Source organism: Macaca thibetana, chromosome 12, assembly GCF_024542745.1.
Source record: "Macaca thibetana thibetana isolate TM-01 chromosome 12, ASM2454274v1, whole genome shotgun sequence".
In the NCBI taxonomy this organism is placed as follows: domain Eukaryota; kingdom Metazoa; phylum Chordata; class Mammalia; order Primates; family Cercopithecidae; genus Macaca; species Macaca thibetana.
In genome coordinates this window covers 83,811,586-83,835,193 of record NC_065589.1, presented here as the reverse complement: position 1 = coordinate 83,835,193, position 23,608 = coordinate 83,811,586, and the positions used below count along the sequence as shown (strand labels likewise).

Here is a 23,608-nt window from a genome sequence, read left to right as displayed (position 1 = left end):
ATATCATAAGCACCTCTTGCTATGAGAACTCATTAAATCACCTTGGCACTTCTGACAGGTGGTCCAGTGCTTGCTGGGGATGGAGAAGGAACATGAAGTAGAAGTCAATGGCACCGACACATTGTGGGGAGAAACAGGTAATTATAATGCCACTGCTTGTAGTCTGGGGCAGCTTGCTTGATGTTTTAGCCCTATTTTGGCCTAATTGTCTTAAGAATTACTATGATGTATGTAGTCCTATTTTTATTTTATCACAGGCATTTGAAGTTTAGAGCTCCTTGAACTTTCTAAATGAGTAGCAAAACTTTGCTGGAAGCATAAGATTTTATTTTTTAAAGCAGTCCTGTTAACTGATTATTTTGAATTAGACCAGCAGTTACTGTGCATCAGATGAATGTCAGGTGGAAGTACCTAAGTAACGTGTTTTCTGGCTTGCCGAATCTCACACATCTCACCAATGTGATCTTCCTGTGACCTGCGCACAGTGAGCTAGGCATGAACTTTTATCCCCATTGTCACACGAATCAAAGGCGGCTCAGCACAGAAGGCAGGAGTGGCCTGCCCTGCCCTATATAGAATGAGGGTAAAACTCAGCCTCATGGGGTTTACTCACGTTACCATACAAATGCAGGCTATCAAGTCATTTCCATTGGTCTTTACAGTGAGAAGCCTGGGCACATCCTGGTGAAGATCTGAGTTTGTTACTTGTGAGACTAAATCAGTAATGCTGCTTTCCAGTTTTCCGCTTGACTGGACTAGTGTTAGGAATCTGAGACTTTAAATTACAAGTTGTTTTTAAATAGATGTCAGCAAGAGTATTTAAAATGAATTTCCAGGTTGTTTCTGTTGTGTACCTGGTATATAGTGACTTCCATTTCTCTTGCACAGATTTGTTTCCAAATGCTCCTAAATTGTTTCCTAACAAGCCAAATGGTGGTGTGGAGAGCTTATTAGATAGCTCACTCTAGGAGAAAGCCACAGAGCCTCACCTCCTGGCAGGAGTGCAGGCCTGTCCTTCAGAGCCTCAGAGCTGTTTGTTCCATCCCCATTGTGGGCCCAAAGAAGGAGCTGGGTGTGCTCCCAGGTGCAGAGAAAGTACAGAATTCCAGCGGAGTTGGATTATGTCTACGGGTAAAAGTATGTGGATTGAAATATTGCCTAATTCTTTATGGAGTCCTCCCCCTTCCCTTTTAAATAGTATAGGCTGCTCTATCATTTGGTGAAAGAAAAGTTTCCATCACATTCCAAATGATGTGGTGGGCAGGAGTGTTGCTGAGTGGATAAGAGCATGACTACTGACAGCCAGAAGGTCCAAATCTCTGTTCTTTCATTGCCTAGTGATAAGAGCCTCTTGGGGTACTTGGGCTTAGACATTCTGATTCACTAGGGGGAAAGCCCAGCATGTGATTTTCTTAACAAGCATCCCAAGTCATTTCAGGTGACTCCTAGCGCCCCGCAGAGCTGTCTAGAAAGCCTGACATAGAGTGACACACAGTGAGAGGTACCCGTGAAGACGATGGACATCAGGTCTAGCAGCCATGACATCACACATTTAGCTTAAGTGAGAATTTCTAACCTTTAATATTCAAGATGACTTTTTTATTTGGAAGAAAATTCCAGAAAAGGGCTGATTTTTGAAGGCTTTGTGTGAGCTCTGTTCTCTCAATGACCAGTCCTGAATTGCATTATCCTCCTGCCTTGAGAATCTGCCCATCAGTTGATGGCTAAAGAGACACATGAGAAACAACAGACTTCCCACCAGTCTTTATCTAGATCAGAATTCTTGGCAGTTTGGCTGGATTCTCTACTTCAGGATCTTCCCAGGCTCCTAATTGGGTATTGGCTGGGGCTGTGTTCTTCTCGGAGCCTCCACCGGGGAAAGACCGACTTCCAAGCTCTCAGCTGCTGGCAGAATTCATCTCTTTGTAGTTGCCCCTGGGTCTTAATGAGAAGGTAAACAGTAACTTGGCCCCTCTTTTCCAAAGCCTCATGCATAACCTTCAAACCACTTTGCAACCTGGGAAGCAGTTCACACTCTTCCTCACCAGACATCAGGGTGAATTTCATGAGGCAAGAGTTTACTTGAGACGCTTGTTAAAATGTAAACCAAAAAGAAGCAAGCTAAGTGCTATTTTTCAGGCTAAAAGAGCCACAGTGGCTCTCTGTGGACTGCATCTCAACCAAATCCACCTTACCTTCTCTGTGCATTTTTCTGTCTGGTACCTTTCTCTTGTGCTCCTTCAAAGACAACCACTATCCTCTACTGCCCCAAGCCCTCCTACTTTCCAGGCCTGCATTTGTCAGAGGAATACCTTGAAATCTTGCAGGGGGTTTCAGCTGAGAGAACATCTGCAAATATGGGTCTTTACACAAATGTATACTACATGCTCTGGAATGTGACATCCGTGTTTGGGATTTGGCCACTTGGGGTCTGTTACCAACCCTAAATGTAGGAATGAAGGCAGATGAGGCATCGTACAGAGAACTGAAGGCCTTGGTAAGGATCCTGCGAGTGAATCGGTGAGCTCGCAGTCCTGGTTCTCACCAAGGCTCAACTTCAAGCCATGGGCCCTGGGATTCCCCAGCCTGTGTGACTGCACTGCTGTGTGTATTGTTGCTTGTTGCTGTGGGGACCCACAGAAGGGAAAGGAGTGGTTTTGCATCCTGTTCTCATTTGGTCCTCATTCCTGGGTGTAGTCAATGGTGTTTTGGGTCCAAAACACTCTAGGATGAACCTTATCTGTCCCTAGCCACAGCATAAGGATAGAATCCCAAGAGTAATACCTATCTGGGATGTGGGAAGGTGGCAGAAAAACTGGAAGCTTTGTGTGGATAGCAGTTCATTATTTCTTTTGAAACCTTAAGTATGTTTACAGAAGTCTGCCCAGCATAGATTTAGCTGTGAACAGCTTGGCTTTAAAATGCTAGCTGATGAGGTGACAAGGCAGAGCTTCCTCTTCTGTTTTGACTCATCTGCTGGCCTTTGGTTTTCCTGCAGGGACACCCCCGTTAGGAGGACAGCTACCTGCCCATCTCTTCTCTGCCATTGCCAGAGCCAATGGCGCTGGAGCTAAATTCATGCACAAATTCCTCCTCCAGTTTTCTGCCAGGAGAGCCTTGCAATTCAGTGAATCTGTTCCACATGGCGGAAATGTGGTTGTCATACCTGTTGCTGATTGGAAGCGGTGGGTTCTTGGTGAGGAAGAATGACAGCCACCAGTCAGGGAACAGCAGCCCCGTGGAGGTCCCCCTCACTCAGGCCTTCAGTGTGGTGGCACTGGGCACAGCAGCGGCCCTCCACCCTCAGAGCCCTGCACATCTGACTGCTGGTGACCCTGAGTCAACAAATGTCATCACAGAAGTAGGTGGCTCCTGTGTTAGGTTGAAGGAGACAAGAAAATGTACAATAGAATTTTAAGACATTCATAAAAAACGGGAACAGTATTTAGTTTGGGGGTTTACTGCAGTAAACCCACAGCCTTTAGAAAACTTGCAGACTGTCTCTACTGGTTTTGGAGAACAGAGGGCTTAACTTGTGTAAGGTTCTGGTTTCACCAGCATCTGGGATCATTTGCTTTTTGTCTGTCCAATGTTTAGGGACAAGCCATTCAGAACTCAGTGCTGTAGTTCAGTAGCTCTTAAGCTCTCCCTCTCCCCATGCATCCTCCGCAGCCTCAAACAAAAGGCTGTAGCGGAGAATAGGTATTATGATCCATTCATCAGAAGAAAGCTCAGAGCAGATGATGAATGCCTGCACCCAACAGCACCACCCTGAGGATGCCAAGGCCCTTGGCTCGGTGATACTCAGACTCGCTGATATTCAGACTTGGTCAGTGTCTGTTCCGTAGTTTCTCGGCAGCCTGAAACATGGTGAGAACCCACCAGATGCCTGTGGCATCTGTTTCAGGCATTCCACAGCTGTGACAACTCCATGCTGCCTCCCAAAAAGTTCTGGCTACACTGAGTTACTATCTCCATGTCAGTGTTTGCTGTGAATCAGCCCAAGCTGAAGTGACCAGAGATGCTTAGCTGGTGACCTCATGCTGCTGTGGATTGGCAGAAGGACTGTGTTTGCAAGTTCCAGGTCACTCTCAAGTGTGTGAGCCTGCTTGTGGGCTTCAGGTTAGAACCTTGCTCTGAATTGAAGAGAACAGAGGCCCTTCTGCTCCAGCACTTGCCATGTAGGCAGATGGGCCTGTGGTATCAGAGCCTTACCCCTCTCCCCTCCCTTGGATCACTCTGCAGTTCCCTTCATAGGACTTACCATCAGTACATCGTATTTGATGGACTTTTTGTTTTGTTTTTTGAGACAGAGTCTCGCTCTGTTGCCAGGCTAGAGTGCTGTGGTGCGATCTCGGCTCACTGCAACCTCCAACTCCCTGGTTCATGGGATTCTCCTGCCTCAGCCTCCCGAGTAGCTGGGATTACAGGCATGCACCACCACACTGAGCTAATTTTTGTATTTTTAGTAGAGAGAGTTTTCACCTTATTGGCCAGACTGGTCTTGATCTCCTTACCTCATGATCCACCCAACTTGGCCTCCCAAAGTGCTGGGATTATAGGTGTGAGCCACCGCATCTGGCCTTAATAGGCTTATTTGATAGGAGGCTGCTTTTCCCAAATTGTGGGCTTTTTTGGGTTTGTTTTTTGAGACAGGGTCGCACTCTGTCACCCATGTTGGAGTGCAGTGGCGCAATCACGGTTCACTGCAGCATCTGCCTCCCCAGGCTCAGGTGCTCCTCCCACCTTGGGCTCCTGAGTAGCTAGGACTACAGGCATGAGCCACCACACCTGGCTAATTTTTGTATTTTTTGTAGAGACGCAAAACATGGGGATTCGTCATGTTGCCCAGGCTGGTCTCAAATCCCTGGGCTCAAGCGGTCCTCCTGACTCAGCCTCCCAAAGTGCTGGGATTACAGGCATGAGCCACCACACCCAGCCAGTCATGGGCTTTGTGAGGGCAGAAGTGTCCCTGTCTTTTGTCCTCACCTTCGTGTATGGCAACCGTCGGTTCTAGTGCTGCCCAATAGAACTTTCTGTAGTAATGGAAGTGGTATCTGTTTTGTCCCGCATGGTAGCTACTAGCCACATGTGGCTATTGAGTACTTGAAAGGTGACTTGTGCAACTGAGGAACAGTAGTTTAAAATCTCATCTTAATTTATCTAAATTATATGTGACAGGTGGCCACCAAATTGGACAGTGCAGATATAGCCTGGTCCTTGTCACATAGGTATTGACCAAGTGGACAAGTGGATTTACATGAAACAAACTCATTTTTAGGGAGGGAGATGTTCACCTGCAGAATAATTTGGGAGAAATACCTGTGGTTGGAGGGGGAGGAGTAAGGGGCCTGGTCACGCATAAAGACCCAGTGTCCTGATTTCTTGGTGTCCTAGCTCAGACCATGCTTTGCTAGACTCCAGGATGGCTCAGATCCTCTGGCCAAGTCCTCGGTGGGCTGCTGGGTTGGATCTTTGGAAACACAGCTATTAGCCAAGCATAGAGTGGGCATAGCCCCATCTGTGTCCATAACATCTCCCTCTCTGCAGCCTGGGTGTGCTGTGCCCTCGTGCAGATCTCTGGCAGCCATCCCACCCTGTCAAGGTCACCCCCTCAGAGGTCCTTCTGTTTGAAGGAAGGTCACCAGCACACCCAGAGCCCCGTGCTTCGTGCACAGGACCATGGCGGCTCCCCAGGGCTGCCCTTCCCTAATTTCTGGAAGGGGATGCCCTATCAGAGTTGGTTAAAAGTATGACTGAAATACTTCATGTGAAGTGTTATTTTATGTTAAATCAGTACTATTTTAATTGTTGAATACTTCCTAAAGGAGTTTAATCAGGTAATTAATTTTTATTGCCAAAGCAACTATTTGCCTCTGTTCCTAAGATGGGCCAGATTTTCTCCACTGTCAGTTGAATGGGCTATTTAGCCGCATCGCAGGCCTCCCTTTGTGTAGCGCGTTGAAGCAGTTCCACTCAGCATGTGTGATCACCGTAGTTCACTATTCACTAATTCTGCATGGAATTTTGGACAGAACCTGGCTCCCTCTGGATCTTGAGCCCTCAGGCAGTGCCCTGCAGCTGGGGTGGGTGTTTCCAGGCCCCTCTTGGGGGCGGGATCCTCGCACCTGTTTCCAAATTGGGCTGTGAAGCTGGGTCCTGTTGTATTTGACACTTTGATGATTTTCGTTTCCCTCTTGTTTCCATGGGACTGCTTTCCTTTCCCCTTTTGTGACTCTTTTGGCTTCCATCACAGGGGCCCCCAGGCATGGACAGTGGGCTTCCCACATCCAAAGCCGCCCCAGAACACAGGAAGCTGGATGCCTTATTACTGTTGGTGTAAAAATGACCCATTCCTCATTTGAATTTACCTTAGGCATTTTGGAGAGAGGAGGGGCTGTTATTTGGTAAGAATGTAAAATAAAGGTCAGGCCTACTGGATTAAGCCTTGCAGTCACATATACAGTCATCCCCCGCATAATGATGTTTCTGTCAGCAACAGACTACATGTGAGAAGGTGTTCCCATAAAAATACTGTGTCTTTACTTTTTCTGTGTTGCTACTTTTTCTGTGTTTAGTTACACAACTACCACTGTGTTACAGCTGCCTACAGTATCCAGTACAGTAATAGGCTGTACAGGTTAGCAGTTTAGGAGCAAGATGCTGTACCATGTAGCCTAGGTATATAGTAGGCTACACCATCGAGGTTCGTGTAAGTCCACCATGTGGTGTTAGCACGATCATATAATCACCTAATGATACATTTCTCAGGATGCATCCCTGTCATTGATGATGTGTGACCTTTATCAGGAAGTATCCTCCTCATTAGGTAATGCATGCACATCTCAGGACAGAATTTCAGGTGAGAGATTGGAAGGAAAGTGTTTGCCCATGGCTTGTTAGGGCATGTGGAGAATATGTGTTGCATGGAACACACATGGAGGATCCTGTAGGGAAAACTGTGACTTGCTGTCGAATACTGAAGATACTGGATTTTTCAGAGGTCCTGAGCATCTCAACAGTATTTGGAAATTTTTTATCAAGGCATTCCTTCCTCTGCAAGTGTTTGTTCTAAGAAGGTTCAGTAAGGTTAGTGGGCATGGAAATCCAGGCTGCTGTCAGTCGGAACTGTCCTCAGCATAACAACACAATGGGGAGTAAGCCAGTACCCTCAAGGGTGCGTGGGAGGGACTACCCAGGATCCTGAAAGGAGCAAGATGGGGTGGGGTGACCCTGTGCCCTGTAAGGGACAAAGTGGGGTTACCAACATGGAAGGGGTAACGGCTCTGGTTGGAAAGGATGGGCACAGGGATCCCCCAACCAGTGGAGGCAGATGGGGGATCAGAACTGAGGGCACTGGGTTTGTCCACACCCTGTCCTCCTGGTCTCACAGACCCCTGGGTTTTGCCCCTGATGTGGGTGGGTTCTGGAGACCACTCCTCTCTGCAAAGAGGGCAGAGGGGTCAGGTCAGCATGTCCCCACCCTGTAGGGCAGGCTGAGTGGCCAGCAGTGAGCAGGTACAAACCCAGGGGTGGCGTCTCAAGCACGAACGAATTGGCCCCTTGACCACCTTCATCAAGCTGTTCTTGCTGTACATAGAGTCCATTTTTCTAGTGAGTGAACCCTGAATGTTTAACAAAAAATACTTCTGCCTTCAACAGAAAAATATATTCATTCATATTTTGGGAAGGATTACACTCCCACAGAAAAATCATCCTTGTTTCTTTCAAATTCTTGAAATGATATTTGGATTCTTTCTGTGTTTTGGGGGCCAGATGTGAGATTGTATAAAATGCTTTTGTGGAAATGCCCCCTTTTTACACTGAGAACTCACGTGGTGTCCTGGCATGTAACCAAGTCCTCAGCACAAGCTTAGCCCTTACTGAGAGGAGAGAGAGAACTTTATGCCTGCTTTAAATAACTTGGTGTGTAACCCAGCCTTCCACATGTGAACATTCTCAGCACACTTTAGAAGTGACAGCTGTCCAAAGGTCTAGTCTTCTCATGGATTCTTAAAAGAACAAAGTCTGTATGAAAGATGGCTTATGTCGTTTATCTTTTAGGAAATTATTTTTAAATTGAGGTTACATTATTTATAGCACACACATTATTCCTCAAAGGATTTGAAGAAGCTTACTTGAAATGATGCAGATAAGAATTTTAAAACACTAAGTCAGGAATAGGACATGAAGAACCGCTCAAACATTCGTGCCATGGCATACTAAATTGAGCTACTACTGTGGCTGTAGAATGCCATGTGGCCAGAATTAGAGGGGAACACACTCCTTGTAAACTATTTTTATTGTCCATGGGAGAAATCACAGCAGTTCCTCAAAAAAAGAGAAGCACTTTCTGGTACTTTCATTCTAAACAACACTCATAGAAGGTTGTTGATTGCTTTAGATATTTTTAAAGGCAACTTCCTGGAGGCAGCAGTGTAGGAGCTAAGAACTCAGACTGGCCGGGTGCAGTGGCTCATGCCTATAATCCCAGCACTTTGGGAGACCGAGGTGAGTATGAGATCAGGAGTGCAAGACCAGCCTGGCCAACATGGTGAAACCCAGTCTCTACTAAAAATACAAAAACTAGCCAGGCGTGGTGGCAGGTGCCTGTAATCCCAGCTACTCAGGAGGCTGAGTCAGGGAATTGCTTGAACCCAGGAGGCAGAGGTTGCAGTGAGCCAAGATCCTGCCACTGCACTCCAGCCTGGGCAACAGAGTGATACTTGTCTCAAAAAACAAAACAAAACAAAAACCTTAGACTTAGCTATACTCCCACTGGCTGTGGGACCTTAAGTAAGTTGTTTAATTTCTCTGGGGCTTATTTTCCTCATCTGTAACAGAGAACTGTGAGTAGTGCTTGCCTCATAGAAGTTGATTGTGTTCACTGAATTTATGAATATGGAGGACAAAGAGCATTGTGTAGGCAGCCCTTTACAAATGGCATGGTATGTTATTTAAATCCAATAGCATCTTCCTGTTTTGATCAAGAGCATGACTTCAGGTCCATTCCGTTGCTCGGGTTAAATTTCTGACTCTGACACTGATTCCCTTTGTGATTTGGGGCAGATGGTGTAACTCCTGTGACTCAGTTATTTCACCTCAGTAACGTGGGCATCATCATGACACCTGGTTCAAAAGGTTCTTAACAAGATTAAATGAGAATCCACCCAGGGTATTTTGTGCAGCTCTCAGCAGTTGATGCGTGTTCAGTAAATGCTATGTATTGTCAGGGTTGTGATAAGTTGATTAATATTATTATTGTAATATGTTATTAATGTATGCTATACATTTTTCGGTTGAGTAAGTGGATGTGTAAGTGATGGAATCTTCGACTTTGCAATTACTTTGGAAGATGGAGTCATAAGGGTGGAAAAGAAAGGAATGTTGGTCACACGTGTGAAGTCCTGTTTACAGGTGCAGTTACACGTTTTATTTTTTAAAAGAAGTTGGCAATTTGAGGTTTTTTTTTAATCTCGAATGCACATACAGGCTGACAGTGTTTTTACAGTAGAATTTGTAACATGGTCAGGAGTGTTCTGGTTCCCCAGATTTGGATTCTGCCGTGTATTCACCTCCCATAGATAGCTCGGTGAAAACAGGGTCATGTCTGTCAGCAGAGGGAGCCACATTTTTCCAGGATGCTTGGTTGATGCCTATTGCCTTATAACACAGAATTCCCGTATCTGGCCCCAGCCAGGCTGCTTCTGCAGGCCCATCATGGCTGTTGGGAGATCTGGCCCTCCTGGGAGAGTTTTGCCAAATGGGAAACAATAAGCAAGGTGTTCAAAACCACAACTTTTTAAATTTGTGCATGAGATAGTTCTGAGAGATGCATCCTTAGGCGATTTGGTCATTGTGTGAACATCTTCCAGTGTACCTACACAAGCCTGGATGGCACAGCCTATTGCTCCCAGGCTCCAAGCCTGTACAGCATATTGCTGTACTGAATACTGTAGGCAGCTATAACACAAAGGTAAATACTTGTGTGTCTAAACATAGAGAAGGTATAAAAATATGGTATTATGAGACCACTGTGCTGTTGTATGCACAGTCTGTCGCCGACTGAAACATCGTCACACGGCCTGTGACTATACCTGGGCAGTGCTGGCTTCCCATTCGTAAGGTCACTGAACAGCAGTGCCCCAGCCTGCAGAAGCTTCACTTGAGGCTGGCAGTGTTGGAGGCTTGTCCCAGACCCCAAGGCTTGGGACGTTTGTCTCCCAGTGCAAGTACAGTTTTCTGGAAGAGCCATCTTGATTACCTTCATTTTATCCTTTAAATTGTTTAGGATTAGGTTAGATAATTGCCTGGTCTTTGTAGAGGTGAAAAATTTATAGCTCTTGGAAAGTATGTTCTAATAGAAGCCTTCCCCTCCCTCAGAGACAGGAGGAAATGCCTAACAAAGAACAAAGCGAGGCTATGACATTTGGCTTCTGTAAATCTTAGTCCTATGCCTAGAAGTTGGGGTGGGGCGGCACATTGCCTGGCCTTTTGGGGAGGGGTTGCTGCTTTCAGCCAGAGGACATGGGGGCCAGCTTCCCTGAGGCCCTCAGTGTGATGGCCGAGCGCCCAGTGGCAGCAAAGCAAGTCTGACTGGTCAGCCTCCATGTAGCTGCTTAGAGTCAGTTACAAAGGCGGGGTGGGCAGTCATTCCCAGAGTTAAAAAAAAAAAAAAAAAAAAATCCTAAAATCCCTCATTACATTTTACCATTGAGATAAAGTAGCTGAGAAATGTGCAATGTGTCAGGCACACTCTTTCCTGGTGTTCTCTGCCTTTGAGCAGGGTGTGGCCATCGGGCCTGGGGCTGAGGGTCAAGCATCACTACCTTCATCACATCTCACAGTTCTCACCTTGGCCACAATTAGATGACATTTATGAGAACCCTGCTGCTTTCAATTAATGTTGACACTCATTTTTTTCCATTTTCCACTCATTTTTATAAAATATGGGAGAGGCCAGGATAATAGGAAGGAAATTCCACATGTGAACACAAGTATACAGGCAGAGCCCAGCCACCCTGCCCTGCCCGCAGTGCCCTCTCAGCCAGCAGAAAGTGGGTTCTCCTGGTGTAAGCTGTTCTCCGGAGGTACTTCGTTCCAGCTTGCAGAATGGTTTTCATACATCCATGGGTAATGCATGTAAAGGTCATAGTCTGCCAGCAGGAAGCTGCTTCTGTGTGCACTGACTCTGCTGCCCTTCTCTCTGAGCCCCCAAGGTGGGTCCAAAACCAAATGTGGGTGGGAATACAGACCCATTGTTGTGATCTATAAGCCAAGCCATCCTGAGCCTGGGTAGCACATCCCGTGAATTTGAGTGACAGATCTGCTATAAAATTTTAGGAATAGCCCTGTTTGTGGAATGACTGTGTCCCCGGCAAGTTGACAATGGAGTTTTTGCAAATCAAATCTTTTCCCAGAGAACTTTAGTATATAAAAGATTCCTGCAAACCATCCATTTTATGGTGCAAAAAACTCTCTTGCTGCTGTTTCCAATAAGTTCAGATTGTTGTCAGTTTTATTTTTTAATATTTATTTATTTATTTATTTATTTTGAGACCGTGTCTCACTCTGTCACCAGGTTGGAGTGGAGTGGAGAGATCTCGGCTCACTGCAACCTCTGCCTCCCAGGTTCAAGCGATTCTCCTGCCTCAGCCTCCTGAGTAGCTGGGATTACAGGCGTGTGCCATCACGCCCAGCTAATTTTTGTACTTTTAGTAGAGACAGGTTTTCACCATGTTAGCCAGAATGGTCTCGATCTCTTGACGTCGTGATCTGCCCGCCTCAGCGTCCCAAAGTGCTGGCTGGTATTACAGGCGTGAGCCACCGTGCCCGGCCAGTCAGGTTGTTCGTAAAATGAACGTCTGCCATTACAAACCTACTTGCCTTCTCAAGACAGAAGGCAAGTTGCTAAGGTGAAATTATTCAGATCGTCAGAAAATATGTGCTTTCATGGGAATCTAATTCACAAATGCCATCTTGTTAAGGATTTTGCAACTAGAGTAAATTGTGTCCAATTTGAGTCCTAAAAGGTGCCATCTGGGCCGGGCGCGGTGGCTCAAGCCTGTAATCCCAGCACTTTGGGAGGCCGAGGCGGGCGGATCACAAGGTCAGGAGATCGAGACCACAGTGAAACCCCGTCTCTATTAAAAAAAAAAATACAAAAAATTAGCCGGGCGCGGTGGCGGGCGCCTGTAGTCCTAGCTACTCAGGAGGCTGAGGCAGGAGAATGGCGTGAACCCAGGAGGCGGAGCTTGCAGTGAGCCGAGATCGCGCCACTGCACTCCAGCCTGGGCAACAGCGTGAGACTCCGTCTCAAAAAAAAAAAAAAAAAAAAAAAAAAAAAGGTGCCATCTGTTCACGTTGATTTTTGAGCTCCCATTTCATACCAAGTCTTTTTTTTTCTCCATCTTTGTATTTCACTGGCCAGAAGGCAAGGTACTGCCCATAGCAGGGCATTCTTTTCTCCTGCCCTCCCCTGCCCTCTTTTCCTTCGGGTCTGGTGGAGTGCATTAACCCTCACTGGAGCCTGGTGGGCAGCACCCGAGGTCGGCCTTTGCAGCAGAATAGCTGGAATTCCTGAGCATAATTTAGCCGTGGTCCTGTTTGCTTAAGCATGTGGCTGGCTATTCTTCAGTCTCTTTGTTTCCGTATATGGTGTTGGTAAGTCCCTGTGGCTGCTAAAACTTGAGATCCCCTGAAAATGGCAGAGCCTCAGGAGTTTGCAGCGATGGCCCCAGAATATTCAATCTGCTTAGAAAAAGGAAAACACAGATCTTGTTGTCTGTCTGCATCATTTGTAAACGAGAGCCTCGTCAGGAATGTGTGTGTAGTACGTGATCTGTTTTAAGCCTGAGCAAAGTCTGCCTGTACTTACAGGTTTTTAGTTGCCTCAAGAGGAAGTCACCAAATACCATAGCAAGAGTTGTGAAGGAAAAGGAGGAGGACAGGGTCCAACCCCGTTGCCATGCCCAGGGTGGCATGCTCGCCCCTTGTCATTTGCTCCAACTTGTGGCTTCTCTGACGCCTCTGTGAAACAGAGGTCCCTATTTTTAGTGCTGGACTATCATTTCTGATGTGCTGCTGTTGCAAAAATTCAGCAGCAGCTGCAACAGAAATCCTGATTTAAAGGCCCCGTTTATAATGGAGATGAAACTTGTTTACTAAATAAAAGAGCAGAATGCTGTGGTGGATGGGCTGCTTCAGATCTCATCAAATGGAAGAGTCCTGTGTTTATTCCTTTGCATGGCGTCATGCATTTACCTGGGCCCTGCCTCAGCATGGAGCCAATGTGTCTTTGTTTTGATTCATTCCTTCTTCTGGTTAACCGGGGAGAAGAGGAAGAGGGAGTTGTTCTTTGCCTGGAGGAAAATGGCAGAGCAGCAGCAGATCCAGGTAGTGGTTCAATACCCAGATCTTCCAGCATAAGAATCACATGATCAGATCAATCCAGATAATGTATATTGTAGGAGAGGAAGAAATCACTTTATCCTTACCCTTCACAGTTCTTGGGACAGACTGCAGCAATGAAAGACAGATTTACACAAACAGAAGTTGAATAGCAGGTGTATCTTGTTATCTTGTGTTGTATCTGTGGGAGATACCCAGAGAAGTGAGTCAGTGTCCAAGAGATGGCTTAGATTTTAGGCTTAAAAGCCATCATCCCAGCCAGGCATGGTGGCACACGCCTGTAATCCCAGCACTTTGGAAGGCTGAAGCAGGCAGATCACAAGGTCAGGAGTTCGAGACCAGCGTGGCCAACATGGTGAAACCCCGTCTCTACTAAAAATACAAAAATTAGCCAGGCGTGGTGGCGCACGCCTGTAATCCCAGCTAACTGGGAGGCCAAGGCAGGAGAATTGCTTGAACCCGAGAAGCAGAGGTTGCAGTGAGCTGAGATTGTGCCACTGCACTCCAGCCTGGGTGACAGAGTGAGAAACCATCTCTAAGGGAAAAAAAAAAATCCCCTGAAACAAAGATAAATGGTGTGGGGAAGGCCAGTTATGGGGAGGTACCCAAGAAAAGCGGTTAACAAGGGTAAGGTTTGTGAGCCAGATTCTTCATTGATAGAAGTCTCTAGTCATGTAGTCATCCTTCTCTTCTTGGTATAGAAAGGAAGACACCCTTGAATTTTGTCTTACAAGAGGATAACTTCTCTGTTTTTGGAATACCTCCTGTGTCTTCAGTATCTCAAAATAATCAGCTCAAAATCTTTATGCAAAAAGACATATTTTGGGGTGGCATATTCTGGTCTCTCACAATATAAAAGTACCCCTGAGCCTTATATTAGTAGGAATCATTAACATTATCATTGTGGCAGGAAGAGACTACAGCGGGAATTCCCAGGACAGCAGGGACCAGAACTGGTTTGTGTAGATTCTCAGAGTACAGATAGGATCACCCTGGACCCTGGTTTCCAAACATTTTAGGTATGGGAACCGCCTCCCCACTTCCGTCTCAGTGCGTCGGTATGTAAAACTGACATCAATACCATTAATAGGATGGTATTGATGTCAGTTTTACATACCGACGCACTGAGATTAAATATCTGCTCAGGAAGGGCAATGGGCCTGTTTGCATAACACAAACATGAATGGTACCTGCAGTCCAGATCAGCTGTAGCATCCGTGCCCTTCAATATTTTGTTCTGGTTGCGCTGTCTTGAAAGAATCCACTTCGTCATCCAGATCAGTGATGCAGACGGCAATTGTTGTTAAGAATGACTCTTCCTAGCCGGGCGCGGTGGCTCACGCCTGTAATCCCAGCACTTTGGGAGGCCGAGGCGGGCGGATCACAAGGTCAGGAGATCGAGACCACGGTGAAACCCCGTCTCTACTAAAAATACAAAAAATTAGCTGGGCGCGGTTGTGGGCGCCTGTAGTCCCAGCTACTCGGGAGGCTGAGGCAGGAGAATGGCGTGAACCCGGGAGGCGGAGCTTGCAGTGAGCCGAGATCGCGCCACTGCACTCCAGCCTGGGCGACAGAGCGAGACTCCGTCTCAAAAAAAAAAAAAAAAAGAATGGCTCTTCCTGTAGTTCTAAGAAATTATCTAACTAGAAAGATGACAGGAAAAGCACTATTATAAAGACTGCCCAGTGGTAAGTTATTCTGGGCACCCATGGTAATGCGCTGGGCCCCAAGGTATCAGAATTTAGTGACAGCGGCCAGGCACAATGGCTCATACCTGTAATCCCAGCACTTTGGGAGGCCAAGGTGGGCAGATCACCTGAGGTCAGGAGCTCAAGACCAGCCGGGCCAACATGGTGAAACTCCATCTCTACTAAAAATATAAAAATCAGCCGGGCATGGGGGCTCGTGCCTGTAATCCCAGCTACTCGGGAGGCTGAGGCAGGGGAATCCCTTGAACCTGGGAGGCAAAGGTTGCAGTGAGCCAAGATTGCACCACTGCACTCCAGCCTGGGTAACAGAGCAAGATCCTGTCTCAAAAACAAAAAGAATTTAGTAACTGCAAATGTGGTGGTGGTTGGGTGGGGGATGGGTGTTGTGTTTATTACAAAATTTTAAATAAGGTGCATTTAAAGAATGAAATGAGGACTAAGCATTTGCGGAAACTTTGGCCTTTTCATAACTCTGGTCAGGCTCAACTCCTTAGCTTTCTGCATGGGAAAACTGAAGCTCACAGACCTTGAGGATTTGCCAAGGTCACACATAGCAACTGAGACTAGATCATGTCTTCAGGTGTCTTGTGCTGTTACATCCTAGACCTTGGGACTCCAGAGCTGAGCAGTCTCTCACTTTCTGAGAACCATGGTGCACAGGCCCCCTGTGCCCTCCACTAGGATGACTCACTGAACACACATGTTGGTGCCAGCACTGACTTCTCATGAGGACCTTGGCTGAGTTTACCAGCTACCTCCTTGAAGAGCTGCAAGGGACCATGTCCCAGTGCACGTGAAGGACTGTTCTACCACAGAGAACTGAAGTTGTTATGCCTCATGGAAAAATATTGTAGCATCAGGTGTCAGAGCATCTTGACAGCTGGCAGATGCCTGCTCTCTCTGGTGCTCAGACAAGGCCTGGGGAGCTGGGAGTGAGCTCCTGACTTGTTACCTCCTCTGGTCCCCCACCGCTTTAGTGCTGTCTGCTGCAAACATAGATCAAGAGGCTTGAGGACATCCATCAGGACAGAGCCCTTTAAACGCATTTTTCTGGAGAAACGTGGTGGCCTCTTTTCTGAAAAGAAACAGGCCGTCATCTGGGTGGTGAGGAATAGGGCGTGGGAGGGATTGGCCAGGCCTGCAGACTGGCCCTGAGCTCCCTGGGCTGCTGTGTAAACTCTTACGAGGGGCTGGTCTATGATGAGGCCACTGAAGAAGGTCCCTTCACTGATGAGGTCCACACTGACCGAGGACCAGAAGCAAAGTGAGAGCTGCGTTGCCCTTCTGGAAGGATGGAGAAGGGGATGCTTTCCCCACGGTCATCCTGGGCCTGACCTTTACATCCGTAGGTCCACAAGACCAGGACTGCCTGCTGCCCACGCTCACTCCCTCACTTTCCGGTGACGAGGCCCCAGATTGAACACGGAGCTCAGGTGATCCATGGGACAGATGTGGCTACCTCTCTGTGACATGTGAAGAGGTGAGGTCGCCAGCCACACTGCACCATGGCCCTGAGGACAGTCTGTAGAGACTGTTCAGTAGGGGAGCTAGTTTGTTGCAGGGAGATAACTGGTTTGCCGCCTTTTGTGTATGTGGCTCCTAGAAGTTAAACCATGGCCATGCTGACTGGTGTGACCAGAGGAGGTCACAAATCAGCAACAGACTCCCAGCTTCCCTGGGCTTTATTGTAGGAACCAGCGGAAGCAGGCATCTGTTAGCTGCCCTGAGGGGTGTCAAAGAGGACAGGCAGACCAAGGGGTGTGTGCAGATACCAGCATCCCTGAGCCCTTGGCTCCTGGGGCTTAGCTCTGAGACCTGAGCTCAGAAGGTGCACAGGAGACAAACCAGGTCCCACCCTTGCTAATCGGAAGCCCACAGGTGACCCTCTCCCGAGACGGCTGTCACAGCATTCTGCTTTTGAACTCTGTATGAACAAAGTCCTCTGTGTTTTCTTTTGGGTTTGGTTTCTTTGAATCCTTGTTAAGTTTGTGAGACTGACTCGGTCAGTCGTGTTTAGCCACATGGTGTTTATTTTTGTAGACATGTAGTGTTCTGCTGATTGACAGTGCCACTTTCTTGAAGCCTACTGCTGCTGATGATGATGGTTGTTTGGATTGCTTGCAGCCCGGGGTGCGGTGAGCATTTTTGCTTGTGTTTCTGGTGCACCCTGAGAGTGCCTGCAGGGTGCATCTCTGCAAGTGGGTTGCTGGGTGGGGGGTTACACCCATCTTCCACTTACTCGTAGCGTCAGCCTGTTTTCCAGAGCAGCCACCGTGCGCCTTTCCGCTAGCAGGGTGTGAGCTTTCTTGTTCCACATCCGTCTCTCGTTAGTGAGCCTGGTTACTAATGGGGCTGGGTGCTCCTCATAGGCTCCCTGGCATGCGGACCACACCTTTTGAAGGCCTGTTTCTGTGTTGCCCCATTTTCAGCCTGAGAGGTCTGTCTGCCTGGCTGACTTTTAAGAACACTTCCCTATTCTGGAAACTGGAAATGTATAGGTTGGAGGCTGTATTTAGAAACAGGGTCGTCCCAGGCATGTGCTGGGAATAGAGCCAGGGTGTGGCGCTCCATCTCCTCCCTCCCTCCAGAAGAACAGCCATCCCTCGACACTCAGCCCTTTGCTGGCCTCTGGTCCCACTGAAGAGCCGATCGTCCTGGCCTGGGGTTGTTTCTGCCACCTCCTCCGTCCTCCTCTCTAGACAGTGATTCCCGCAATGAGCAGAAGCAACTCTTCGAACTATACCCCCTGCCTATTACCCCCAAATTAAGAATCGGGGAGCGGGGAGGCCCAGGCTGATGGGAGAGTGCCATGAGTGCCCGGTCTCGTTGTCCTCTCTCCTTGCGTGCCATTTTTCTTTCATCCTTAGCTGACTTCCCGCAGCATTCTTTCATCCTTAACTGACTCCCCGCAGCATTCTTTCATCCTTAGCTGACTCCCCGCAGCACCGCCACGACAGCTCACTGCCTCTGGGCCAGCGTGTTCACTCCGGCCCTCTACGGTTGGATCTTCTTTTCTTTCTTGACTTTCTTAACCCTGAATCTTGACGTGTTAAGGAGATTCTTTAACGAGGGGGGAGTGACATGCATGCTAGACTGCCTGAGTGATTATTCTTGTTGAATGAAATTTTACGATTTTAGGGTAAGAGGCCAAACTAGACAATAATTCCAACCTGTGTTTGCGTTGCACTGTATTCTGGTTATCTCTTCCTGTGAAAAACAGAAAAAAACTTAGCCACCTCTGAATCTATAGTTTGGGCCGGGCATGGTGGGGATGGCTCACCTCTGCTCACATTGCTTTAGCTGGGGCAGCTTGACCCAGGCTGGTGGATCCCTTTCCAGATGGCACATGCATGTGGCTGGCCGGCTGGTGCTGGCTGTCTCCTGGGAGCCCATCTGGAACTGGCAGCCATGCCCAGGCCTCAGTTCTTCTCTCTGTGGGTCTCACCACAGGACTGCTTGGGCTTCCTCTCAGCATGGCATCCGGCCTCCAGGAAAGAGTGTTCAAGGATGTACAAGCAGCCCATCTCCTAGGACCTGGGCCTTGACACTCACACAGAATTTGTTCTGCTGTGTTCTGTTGGTCACAGCTGTCACAGAGCCCCCGCAGGTTCAAAGGGGGAGGACATATAGACCCTACCTCCCACTGGGGGAGAGAACTGTCAAAGAATTTCTGGCCATCTGTGCTCCACCACATGCTAACAGATTCCCCTCTATGTGACTTTCCTTTAGCCCTGACTGCTGCCGCAGGAAGAGGGAAGCTGGAGGTCTGCGAGCTGCTGCTGGGGCGTGGAGCTGCTGTGTCGCGGACAAACAGGAGAGGGGTTCCACCTTTGTTTTGTGCCGCACGCCAGGGGCATTGGCAGGTACCCGGGGGGGCCCCTGAATGCTTCAGAAGCAATGAGTGAGGATGGAGTTCACTATTGCCTGGCTCCCCTGAGAACACATGCAGCTCCCCTGAACCTGTCTGTTCCCCATCCTCGGCTTCTGTGCCATCGGGATTACTTGATAGAGCCACACGTTTGACAAGATAACACAGTTGGCCACATAGGCTGGGGAGCAAGGCTGCTCAAGGCCGAGCTATTCAGGTCAGAGACACAGCTACTGCCTTCAGCTGTGGAAGGAGGTGGAGTGGGTGGACTCATCGTGGTAACAAGAGACTTGCTCTAACATACGTGTTGTAGTTTTGGGACGCATTTGTCCAACATACTTGGAAGAAGAGCAGTTCTTTTGTGCTCTTTGGAAAAGAAAATGTTTCCCTCTGGTCCAGCACTGATTCGGGCTGGGTTTTAGTTTTCGTTTTTTTGTTTTGTTTTGTTTTTTACTATGAATGATCCATTGTTGTGGTTCATTCAAGGGAGCCAGGGGATCCTTGTTCCTTCATTTCATAAACAGTGACCACATACCTACCCCTCACCTAGCACCAGGTTACACATACACTACGGATACAAAGGATGTTATGACCATTACAAAGAAGAATGTTCTAGACCAAAGTTTTGGTCATGGAATCGCATCTCTGCCGATGCCTGCTGGCTCCCTTGGTAGGAGCTGTGAGTGCTTCCTGGCAGGATTCTTCTCCCCTTTCCATTCCTAAGAGCTTGGTTTGTACCATCTGTTCCCTGTCACCCTCACTGGTTCACCCTGATCCTCTGGCTAATCCTTTCCTGGCTCTGCTGTGTCCTAAGTCACGGGGAAGTTTGGAAAGCATTTGTTAGTGGATAACAAGCAAGAAGGCAGTGGGAATGTGTCACCTCCTATTGCTGCGGCCATGTAACAGGTGATGTGTTGGGGAAAAACTTGGGCTAAGCTGTGGGTGAAGCAGTTTCTGCTGGGATGGTGGTGATGAGATACCCATCTGGTTTTCTGAGGTTTTTTCTTCCCCAACCTTATGACCATGCCTGGTTGAAAGGTGTATTTCTAGGGCTGAGAATCTTCTCAGGGTGCTTTGCTAAAAGTTGCCTTCCCCAAAGGGCATGCCATCCGCCAGTGCTGCATCTTAAGAAAGCCCATGGCTTGGGTGTGTAGTGGGCGAGCTTCTTTCTGCGACCCCCTCCTGCCCTGCACTCAGCTGTAGGTACTTAGTTAGCTTCAGTGCCCATGGGGGACCCCGTGACTGCTGCTTGCCCCCCTGAGTTGTGCTTCATTTTCCCATGCCCCTGTGGCTGTCTTGTCCTTGGAGATTGTGATTGGCATCCCTCCTCCCCCAAATTACCATTTCTGTCTGGTATGTGTATATTTAGTAGATAACAGCAATGAATTGAGCATGTTGAAAAGAGCATATATTTTGGAAAAGATTCTGTTCAAAGGAATATAGTGGAAAGATTTTCCAGGCCCCATGGTTCACGCAACTTAGGGATTTTTGAAAGAAAGTCGTTTGACTACTTTTAAAGGTTCAGAAACCTGTCTGGGTATAGCAGGTGTGGTTGAAAAGGCAGCAGGAGGATGATAATTTCAAGTGTCTCTTCCAGATTGTTAGACTGCTGTTGGAACACGGCTGTGATGTGAACCTAAGTGACAAGCAAGGCCGGACGCCCCTCATGGTGGCTGCTTGTGAAGGGCACTTGAGCACCGTGGAATTCCTCCTTTCAAAAGGTAGCAGCATCATGCCCTCAAAGGTTTCTTTTGGACGGACACAGAGAGAGAACTTTAGCAGACCCATTCAGTGCTTTCTGATTCAAATTCTAAGTTTTCTGTTATGGAAATTTTCTTTCTTTATTTCTTTTTTTTTTTTTTGAGACGGAGTTTCATTCTGTTGCCCAGGCTGGAGTGCAGTGGCGTGATCTTGGCTCACTGCAAGCTCTGCCTCCCGGGTTCATGCCATTCTCCTGCCTCAGCCTCCCGAGTAGCTGGGACTACAGGTGCACGCCTGGCTAATTTTTTTTCTATTTTTAGTAGAGACGGGGTTTCACCATGTTAGCCAGGATGGTCTCAATCTCCTGACCTCGTGATCCTTGGCCTCCCAAAGTGCTGGGATTACAGATGTGAGCCACCGCGCCTGGCTGTACGGAAATTTTCTGATATACAGTAGAGAGAATAGGCAACACAGCCACGTGCCTGGTATTCCTCTTCAGCAGCGATGACCATTCTGCCAGCCCATCTGGCCAGTGTCACCCTTTACAGTGCTTGACTGACACTCGGTTCAGGCCAGGTGTTCTGCAGGTGTGCAATTATTTGCTTTCTGTCTTTGTCATCTCATAAGGTTCATGTTCTGTGAATGGGCTTTCCTTTCAGGTGCAGCCCTTTCTTCTCTAGACAAAGAGGGTCTGTCAGCATTAAGCTGGGCTTGTCTGAAAGGTCACAGGGCAGTGGTACAGTATCTGGTTGAAGAAGGAGCTGCGATAGACCAGATGGACAAGAATGGCCGCACGCCCTTGGACCTGGCTGCCTTCTATGGTGATGCCGAGACTGTGAGTACCAGCAGGTGTTCCCCACCTCCACCTGCATTGGAAAGAAACCCGAGGAAGTGAACAGCTCACTCCAGGGCCTGCATGAGATTGTGTCTCAGGGTCGTCAGAGAGAGAGAGAGAGAGAGAGAGAGAGAGAGAGAGAGAGAGAGAGAGAGAGAGAGAGAGAGAGTGTGTGTGTGTGTGTGTGTGTGTGTGTGTGTGTGTGTGTCGGGGATCTTTCATTTTAGAGAGAGAGAGAGAGAGAGAGTGTGTGTGTGTGTGTGTGTGTGTGTGTGTGTGTGTGTGTGTGTGTGTGTGTGTGTGTGTGTGTGTGTGTGTGTGTCGGGGATCTTTCATTTTTCTTTAATTCTGTGACATGCAATCTATTCCAGGACTTAGGATTTTAGTCAACTCATAAAAGCTTAAAAATACCTGCTTACAAACAGCACATACAAAAGACACATACGTGAATATGCGTATGCATGTCCATACGTGATTTTCTCAGTCATCCATATAAATAAAACTTTTGCATAGATCATTTAGAAAGTACTTTTATATATGGTAAGTGACTAATGACTACCTGGTTGCTTTTTTTAAAAGTTGTTTTGTTTTGTTTTTAATTTATTATTATTATTATTTTCTTTTTCTGAGATGGAGTCTTGCTCTGTTGCCCAGGTGGGAGTGCAGTGGCACAATCTCAGCTTGCTGCAGCCTCCGCCTTCTGGGTTCAAGCAGTTCTCCTACCTCAGCCTCCTGAGTAGCTGGGATTACAGGCACGTACCACCATGCCCAGCTAATTTCTGTATTTTTAGGAGAGACAGGGTTTCACCATGTTGGCCAGGCTGGTCTTCAACTCCTGACCTCGTGATCCACCTGCCTCGGCCTCCCAAGGTGCTGGGATTACAGGCGTGAGCCCCTGCACCTGGCCTATTATTAATTTTTGAGACAGAGTCTTGCTCTGTTGCCCAGACTGGAGTGCAGTGCTGTGATCACTGCAGCCTTGCTCTCCTGATCTCAAGAGATCCTCTCACCTCAGCTCCCTGAGTAGCTGGCAATACAGGCATGCACCACCGCACCTGGCTAATTTTTAGAGACAGGGTTTCACTATGTTACCCAGGCTGGTCTCGAACACCTGGGCTCAAGTGATCTCCCCACCTTGGCTTCTGAAAATGGTAGGATTACAGGCATGAGCCACCATGCCCAGACAAAGTTTTATTTTTAATTGACAAATGATTGTGTATATTTATGGGGTACAGTGTGATGTTTTGATACATGTATACATTGTGGAATGATCAAATCAGGCTAATTAATGTATCTGTCACCCAAATATTATTTCTTTTTGGTGAGAGCATTTAAGATCTCTTTTAGCTGTTTTGAAATAAACAATACAGTATTGACTGGACACAGTGGCTCATGCCTGTAATCCCGGCACTTTGGGAGGCCAAGATGGGTAGATCACTTGAGGTCAGGAGTTCGAGATCAAGCGACCCACCTCTACTAAAAATAAAAAAATTAGCTGAGCGTGGTGGTGGGCGCCTGTAATCCCAGCTACTTGGGAGGGTGAGGCACGAGAATTGCTTGAACCCGGGAGGTGGAGGCTGCAGTGAGCCAAGATCGTACCTCTGCACTCCAGCCTGGGCAACAGAGTGAGACTCAGTCTCCAAAAATAAAATAAAATTAAATAAATAAAATAATTTTTTAAAGTTATTAATTCTAGTTGCAGTGCTATGCAGATCTCCAGAAGTTACTCCTCCTGTTTAACTGAATCTTCGTACCCTTTGACCAGTGCCTACCCTTTCCCCAGGTCCCTCTGTCTCCCAGCCTCTGGTAACCACCTTTCTATTCTCTGCTTCTGTTGTGAGTTCAACTTGTTTAGATTCCACATATAAGTGAGATCATGCTCTCTTTATGTGCGTGGCTTATTTCACTTAGCCATAATGTCCTTCAGGTTCATCCATGTTGTGGCAAATGGTAAGATTTCCTTCTTTTAAAGCCTGCATAGTATTTCATCATGTACATATACTGGTTGTTTTTAAAGTGATATGGCATTGCCTAAAAATAATATGGAAAGCTTTGGACACTCTTTATCCCTTTGCCAAATGCCCA

The 23,608-nt window shown here is 47.5% G+C and overlaps 2 protein-coding genes and 1 long non-coding RNA gene across 12 annotated transcripts in view; 1 reads left to right on the top strand and 2 right to left on the bottom strand.

Moving 5' to 3' along the window:
- The window catches only part of TANC1 (tetratricopeptide repeat, ankyrin repeat and coiled-coil containing 1), a 265,598-nt gene that overhangs the window by 231,110 nt on the left and 10,880 nt on the right, over window positions 1-23,608 (top strand). For all 10 annotated transcript variants that reach the window (XM_050751850.1, XM_050751849.1, XM_050751844.1 and 7 more), the window contains 4 exons: window positions 59-137; window positions 18,849-18,982; window positions 20,585-20,708; window positions 21,348-21,523. In XM_050751850.1, coding sequence (XP_050607807.1) covers window positions 59-137; window positions 18,849-18,982; window positions 20,585-20,708; window positions 21,348-21,523 — 513 coding nt within the window. The remainder of the gene's footprint in view (window positions 1-58; window positions 138-18,848; window positions 18,983-20,584; window positions 20,709-21,347; window positions 21,524-23,608) is intronic.
- LOC126932745 (uncharacterized) lies at window positions 1,043-14,726 on the bottom strand. Its single transcript, XR_007718308.1, has 3 exons — window positions 14,601-14,726; window positions 3,167-3,372; window positions 1,043-1,941 (listed from the first exon to the last, which is right to left on the bottom strand). It is a non-coding gene; the product is annotated as an uncharacterized LOC126932745 (long non-coding RNA).
- WDSUB1 (WD repeat, sterile alpha motif and U-box domain containing 1) overlaps window positions 15,016-23,608 on the bottom strand; it is a 73,010-nt gene continuing 64,417 nt past the window's right edge. Inside the window, exon 11 of the mRNA XM_050751857.1 lies at window positions 15,016-15,053. Coding sequence (XP_050607814.1) covers window positions 15,046-15,053 — 8 coding nt within the window. The 3' untranslated portion in view covers window positions 15,016-15,045. The remainder of the gene's footprint in view (window positions 15,054-23,608) is intronic.